This window comes from Megascapheus bottae, chromosome 24, assembly GCF_031878675.1.
Source record: "Megascapheus bottae isolate mThoBot1 chromosome 24, mThoBot2.hap1, whole genome shotgun sequence".
Classification (NCBI taxonomy): domain Eukaryota; kingdom Metazoa; phylum Chordata; class Mammalia; order Rodentia; family Geomyidae; genus Megascapheus; species Megascapheus bottae.
Window position 1 is genome coordinate 5170081 of NC_143532.1, and position 7631 is coordinate 5177711.

The following is a 7631-nucleotide window of genomic DNA, read 5'->3' on the forward strand; positions in this document are numbered from 1 at the left end:
GACTTTGCTATTTTGCTTTTTAAAAAAAACCAACAACAAACACCAAAAAAAAGGCAAGAAAGAACTCAAGTCCCCCCCTCCTCCCTTTCCTCCCGCCGGCCTCGGTCCCGTACTTTGCACGGAGAGGCAGAGCGAGCGAGCGAGAGAGCGAGAGGGATTTTTTTTTTTTTTTTTGAAGAGCCAGGCAGAAGAGGAGGCTGAGCAGCGCAGCATGAAGTGTTAACTCCCCCGAGCCGAGCCCCGCGCCGCCCGGACCGCCGCCCGCCGCGCCTCCAGCCCCCCGAGTGGCCGCCGCCGCGCGCGCCCCGCCTGCAGCCCGGCCGGCGAGCGGGGGACGCCGCGTTACCGGGCCGGGCTCCTCCGGCTTCGCCACCGCAGCCCGCGGAGGACCTTTCCCCGAGCCCGAAGCCGCCGCCGCCGCTGCCGCCACCACCGGCTCGGCGCGCACGGAGGCAAGCGAGCGAGGAGGGGCCGGGGCGAGCGAGCCAGCACATTGGCGTGAGCCGGGGGGGGGTGGGGAGGGAGGGCGGGCGCGGGGGGCGCGGGCAGGGCGGGGGGGTGTGCGCGCTCCCCGAGGTTTCGGGCCAGCGATCGCCGCGCGAGCTAGAAGCGCCCCAGCCCCGGCAAGCTGGCTCACCCGCTGGCCACGCAGCCCAGCCCGCTGGCCCCTCTCCTGCAGCCCCTCTGGAGGAGCGGCGGCGGCGGCGGCGGCGGCGGCAGCGGCAGGAGGATGGCATCGGAACTGGCCATGAGCAACTCCGACCTGCCCACCAGTCCCCTGGCCATGGAATATGTTAATGACTTCGATCTGATGAAGTTTGAAGTGAAGAAGGAGCCGGTGGAGACCGACCGCATCATCAGCCAGTGCGGCCGTCTGATCGCCGGGGGCTCGCTGTCGTCCACCCCCATGAGCACGCCCTGCAGCTCGGTGCCCCCTTCCCCCAGCTTCTCGGCGCCCAGCCCGGGCTCGGGCAGCGAGCAGAAGGCGCACCTGGAAGACTACTACTGGATGACCGGCTACCCGCAGCAGCTGAACCCGGAGGCGCTGGGCTTCAGCCCCGAGGACGCGGTCGAGGCGCTCATCAGTAACAGCCACCAGCTCCAGGGCGGCTTCGATGGCTACGCGCGCGGGGCGCAGCAGCTGGCCGCGGCGGCCGGGGCCGGCGCCGGCGGCGCCTCGCTGGGCGGCAGCGGCGAGGAGATGGGCCCCGCCGCCGCCGTGGTGTCCGCCGTGATCGCCGCGGCCGCTGCGCAGAGCGGCGCGGGCCCGCACTACCACCACCACCACCACCACCCGGCCGGCCACCACCACCACCACCACCCGACGGCCGGCGCGCCGGGCGCCGCGGGCAGCGCGTCCGCCTCGGCGGGCGGCGGCGCGGGCAGCGGCGCGGGCGGCGGCGGCGGCGGCGGGGCTCCGGCCAGCGCCGGGGGCGGCGGCGGCGGAGGCGGCGGCGGAGGCGGCGGGGGCGCGGCGGGGGCGGGGGGCGCCCTGCACCCGCACCACGCCGCCGCCGGCGGCCTGCACTTCGACGACCGCTTCTCCGACGAGCAGCTGGTAACCATGTCGGTGCGCGAGCTGAACCGGCAGCTGCGCGGGGTGAGCAAGGAGGAGGTGATCCGGCTGAAGCAGAAGAGGCGGACCCTGAAAAACCGCGGCTATGCCCAGTCCTGCCGCTTCAAGAGGGTGCAGCAGAGACACGTCCTGGAGTCGGAGAAGAACCAGCTGCTGCAGCAGGTCGACCACCTCAAGCAGGAGATCTCCAGGCTGGTGCGGGAGAGGGACGCGTACAAGGAGAAATACGAGAAGCTGGTGAGCAGCGGCTTCCGAGAAAACGGCTCCAGCAGCGACAACCCGTCCTCTCCCGAGTTTTTCATGTGAGTCTTGACACGCACGCGACCCGGCTCGCCACCAAGGGGGGCCCGGCCCGGCGCGGCCCGGCGCGGGCTCGCCACCCCCTCTCGCCCCCCCCCTCCACGGCCGGGATCGCCCCCCCTCGGCCCCTCCGCGCGCACGCGTGCGCGCGCCAGAGAGGAAAGGGGAGAGAGAGAGAGAGAGAGAGAGAGAGAGAGAGAGAGAGAGAGAGAGAGAGAGAGAGAGAGAGAGAGAGAGAGAGAGAGAGAGAGAGAGGCGCGCGCTCCCAGGCGCGCACACACGCGCGCGCACACACACACACCCCGTCCCCTGCCGGTGGTGGTGGCGGTGGCGGCGGCTGGTGAAAGTTGGGGAGGGAGAAGGGTGTCCGGCTCGTGTGGATCTCGCCAGTCTGACATTGTAGCCACCACTTCCTAGCCAGCTTGCGTTTTGTGTTTTTCATTTTGGTTTTGTGTGTGTTTTTCACGCACGCACACACACACACACACCTCCCTCCCCACACTGGACTGGCCAAGTGATCAAAGATCTCAGCAGAATTCTTCCTGGGAAGCCTTGCTCACTTTTGAACCCGGTGTTATTTGCATTTTTTCTTCCGCCTTCTTTTCCCTCCACCCCTCTCTTTCTCTCTCTCTCTTTCTCTCTCTCTCCCCCTCTCTCTGTGTGTGTGTGTGTGTGTGTGTGTGTGTGTGTGTTATTTTGTTTGGATTTTTCCCCCCTTTAATTTTACTTTTTGGAGCTTGCTGTGTGGCCCAGCTTTTCACCTCCATCCTCTCCACCCACTTTCCTCCAAGCTAAAGGAAAGAAAAGGCAAAGTTGTTCTTTTTTTTTTCTCTTCTTCTTCTTCTTCCTCTTCTTCTTCTCCTGAGGTCTTCATGTGAGATTGAGCTTTCAAAAGAAAAAAAAATGTGAAAAGTTATAGACTTGCAGCAGGCTGAGTTCTATGAGGGTTTTTTTTTTTAATTAGCATTGTCATGCTAAAGTAGAGGGGGAAAAAAAATCCTTGTGAACCTGCCACAATCAAGCCTTCATCAACCTTCTGGGTGTGATTTGTGGAGTTTGGCCCGCTGAGGTCAAATCTAAGAGTTTAGTCTGCCATTAAAAACTCATTGTCATCTCACATATTATTATGCTTGCTACTTTGTCTTAGCAACAATGAACTGTAACTGTTTCAAAGACTTTATGGAAAAGAGACATTATATTAATAAAAAAAGCCTGCATGCTGGACATGTATGGTATAATTATTTTTTTCCTTTTTTTTCCCTTTTGGCTTGGAAATGGACATTGGAAGACTTAGAGCATGGCACACTTTTATTTCACTGCCTCATGACTTTTTTTTTGAGTTCTGAACAAAAACAAAACAAAACAACAACAAAATGCAACCCCAGAGCCTTCTTCCTAGGAAAGTTTGCATCTGCTCCCAAATTGGTTTTTTATGAGTTACTCAAACCTTCAGTCTCCCTGGGTAAAATGCACTGAAGGTATTGCTTGTCAAAGATACCAGAATGGGTTATGAATTTCACAAACTTTTAGGAATGCTTTCCTTTTAATTAAGAATATTGCTCCACTTTGGTGGGGAGGACTTAAATCGTGCTATTGCTGAAAGCAGTCTAAAATTTATTTTTTCAAGAAAAAAAAAGAGAGAGAAAGAAATCTGCCCCATTCTTTGTTTTGGTTTATTTTAATTATTATATTTTTTTGGCTTTTGGTCATTGTCAAATGTGGAATGCTATGGGTTTCTAGTACATAATTTAATTATAGTTTTTCTAATCTGTTAGCCCAGTTAAAATGTATGCTACAGATAAAGGAATGTTATAGATACATTTGAAAGAGTTAGGTCTGTGTAGCTGTAGATTTTTTTAAAAGATCGATGCACTAAATTGTTTACTGTTGTGATGTTAAGGGGGGGTAGAGTTTGCAAAGGGGACTGTTTAAAAAAGTAGCTTATATAGCATGTGCTTGCAACTTTAATATAAGTTGGGTATGTGTAGTCTTTGCTATACCACTGACTGTATTGAAAACCAAAGTATTAAAAGGGGAGACACCCCTGTTTATATCTGTAGGGGTATTTTACATTCAAAAATGTATGTTTTTTTTCAAAATTAAACTATTTGGGACTGAATTGCACTAAGACATAACCTGCAAGCATATAATATACAAAAAAATCGCAAAACTGTTTAGAACGCTAATAAAATTTATGCAGTTATAAAAAATGGCATTACTGCACAGTTTTAAGATGATGCAGATTTTTTTTACAGTTGTATTGTGGTGCAAAACTGGATTTTCTGTAACTTAAAAAAATCCACAGTTTTAAAGGCAATAATCAGTAAATGTTATTTTCAGGGACTGACATCCTGTCTTTAAAAAAAAATGAAAGTAAATCTTACCACAATAAATATAAAAAAATCTTGTCAGTTATTTTTTTCCTTTTTTTCATATTTTGCTGTGCAAAATTGTTTTATATCTTGAGTTACTAACTAACTATGCGTGATGTTCCTATGTGCTTTTCTTTCATTTTCAATTCTGGTTATATCAAGAAAAAAGAATAATCTACAATAATAAACTGCATTTTTTTGATTCCGTATTCAGTTTCTTAGCGTACAGTTTAACTGGGACCAACAACTGCATGGAATTCTCTTTTTCTCCAGAGGAATGATTAATGGAGGAGCAGGAAGGCAATAATTCAGGGTGAAATTATAGGCTGTTTTTTGCACTGAGGAGTCTGGCCCCATATTGTAATTAGTAATATTTAATAGAGATGTAAATTATTACCTCTCAACTATTTTTTTTCTTCCACAAAGTTTCCCCGTTTTCAAATGAGTTGGCCAATCATCGGACTTTTGTGAAAAATGAGAAACAAAATAAAACAAAACAGAATAAAACAGTTGAGCTGAACTTTCTAATCATGATCCATAAGTTCTCTGACCTATATAGAACAAGAGAAACCCACAAACGTGACCCACCCCAAATGGCTTGGGCCACAGATGTACTTAATGATAAGCCAATTTTGCCTTTTGGTTATAATTGATTATTTTTCTTTCTTCCTTTACATGCCATGATATTCCTGTTAGCAAGGCCTGATAAGACTGCACATAAACACTTTGGGGCAAATCAAAGTTGTTTTGTTTTGCTTTTTTACTTTTTTCCCCCTTTTACTTTGCACGTCATTTGTGTTATGAAGGAAAAACAAAAACCTATTTTTTTTCCCCTCATATCAGGCTTTCACTGACAATACTCAGTGAACTTTCTCTCCCTCTCTGCTGGTTATGAATCCAGGTCACACTAGTGTCCAAAATATAAACAGAAAATAATGTTTTCAGGGAATGAAGGCAGCGCTTTGATTTAATAGTTTGTAGCCCCAAACTGGCTTTATGAATAGATGGTAACTTATAGATCATTTTGGAAAGGTTTCAACTACCTTCACCACAACTCCTAAGCATTGACCTACTTAAAATGGATACAAATTCATAGCAACTAATGTTACCAATGCACAAACTGACCATACTTCATCTGCTTCTCCTGGAGGGTAATAGGGCCAGTAGACAAAGCCAGCACTGTTTTGAACACATAGCCTAACGTGACGACTTTTTGTTTTATTTTATTTTTTATTTTTTTTAGAAAAAGATAATGTAACTGAAAGAAGGAAGGCTGTATTTTGAAGAAAACAGGTTATGCTTGGCACTGATGAGTTATGGGCAGTTTATCTCTGGCATATTCCTGTCCCCTTTCGCTGTACATGTAGACACAGCATTTACCCTTTATATGTGTGCCCCTATAGATGAGCTTCTGAATCCACATGCAGTTCCACTTACTTAATACACAAAAAAATATCTCACTAGCAAACCTACCCTTATGTGCTGGAGTTAGCTGTCCTGGGCTCCAAAGATTTTTTTTTTTTTAATTCTCTGAACACAACCAAGAAAGAGGGGTGGGGGGGGAGCTCTGACCTTTGAAGATATAGAACTAGGCCTGTCATTTTTACAGAAAGCTCAGCATCTCACTATGATTTTAGGGAAACATTCTTAAAACCCAAACCCAGTGACAATGAAGATACAGTTATTGCAGCTATCCTCGAAGACTGGAAGTTGAATTGGGGGGGGGAAAGACAGTGACACAACAATTGAGCACCCTATTAGAAAAAAATCCCCAAGATGGTTTATTAGAATATACCAGTTTGGATTCCTAGATATTACAGAATAAAGCAGAGAAGCCTGATATTTTAAAAAATATAGCCTGGGTTATACTGGCTTTAAGGAAAAGTTCACTTATAGTGAGTGAAATGAATGTTTTGGTACTAATTACTAAAAACTTGGGAAGATTGTGGCAAACACATACTTTTTTTTATTGTGTTTGTTTCTGTAAGAACTAAATACTATACAGGCACCCATCATTCCTAACTTTAAGGGACAAATCATATGAGGAAATCTAACCTTTACACCCCCCATTCCTGCATCAGGGTGCTCTGAGTCTTTGTGGAAGTAGTGTTAAAATTCCTTTCATTCCAATTACAGAACTGAGCCCACTCGCAAGCTGGAGCCACCCCTGCAAACACCACATTTTCGAAGTCGCAGCCATTTATTTCTACTTACAAATATGTTCCCTAGAATTTATATGTGAGTGTACATTAAAAAATAGTATGAATTAGTACTAATTATTATTTGCAGTCTAAGAGAACAACTAGAGTTCCATGGAGTCTTGATCTTTTACAGAAAAATTATTGTGTCAGAGGAGCATATTAAATGAATATCCTCCCTTCTAATTAGTGAGGAACTGAGCCTCTTTCTGTATGGATTCATAGAAAAGTGTTTGCATGCTTTTGTATGTATGATGCTCATAAGCAAACAGGTGTTAGTTTTCAGTCTGGAATACTGCTTTTAAGAATCACTTACATATTATATATATATATATATGTTATAGATACATATTAAAGAGATAAAAGTTCCCTAAAAGCTAAGAGCTAGCATTTTTAAAGCATGTATTTATAGACATGCACATTCGAAACAATAAATTTTCATGCTCCATTGTTTGTTTTTTGGCTGAGAATTTTACTAAACAAAAATCTAGTCCTTCTCCCAGACAGATGCCAGCAGTGTGAGCTTTAGCAGAGTGGGACATCCTGGTTTTTTAGACAGTGCTATTTCTATGATGTCAAACATGTCACTTATCGGATAGAACAGTAAATGAAAACAATGTATGGTACAAAACATAAAGTTAGCTAAATATACACCCTCTCCCCTTCTCTGTAGTCACTGAGGCTCAAAAATAAATGGCCTCCTTTTAATTTCTTAGGCCTTTTCCATGCTTTGTTTTTTCCAAAACAATGTGTAATATACAATATATTATTATATATAGAATGTGTCTGACACATTAATATATTCACATCAGACAGGTCTCAACTCTGCCCAGAAGATAAGTTGGCTCTTTTGATATCACTTACACACTGTCTCCATATGCCGACTACCAGGGCCCCCTTTTCGTACCAGTGGCCTGATGGGAAATAGAATATTCTATTTATTGCTGAATGCACAGTGCTCATACCCTGATCTTCTACCTTTACCCCAGTCATTTGGTAACACGAACTCTGGATTCTTAAGTACGACCTCCCCTTGCCAAACCACCAACTTTAAAGCTAAAAGTGTGAGCAGAGGGCAAACGGTGGCCATTCCCATAAACAGGAGACTCACAGCTGTCCTGGTGGCCGAAGGCCAAGCTTTTCCACCTCTCTAGCACCAAAGTTGCTTATGACACATTCTGAGGT

At 46.8% G+C, this 7631-nt stretch overlaps 1 protein-coding gene across 3 annotated transcripts in view; it reads left to right on the forward strand.

Moving 5' to 3' along the window:
- Window positions 1–517: 517 nt before the first annotated feature.
- The window catches only part of Maf (MAF bZIP transcription factor), a 246257-nt gene continuing 239143 nt past the window's right edge, over window positions 518–7631 (forward strand). For 2 of the 3 annotated variants that reach the window (XM_090357251.1, XM_090357250.1), the window contains exon 1: window positions 518–1878. In XM_090357251.1, the coding sequence (XP_090213377.1) occupies window positions 731–1878 (1148 nt within the window). In that variant the 5' untranslated portion in view covers window positions 518–730. Of the gene's footprint in view, window positions 2529–7631 lie in introns of those variants that run through there. The other variant, XM_090357252.1, reaches the window with a different exon arrangement.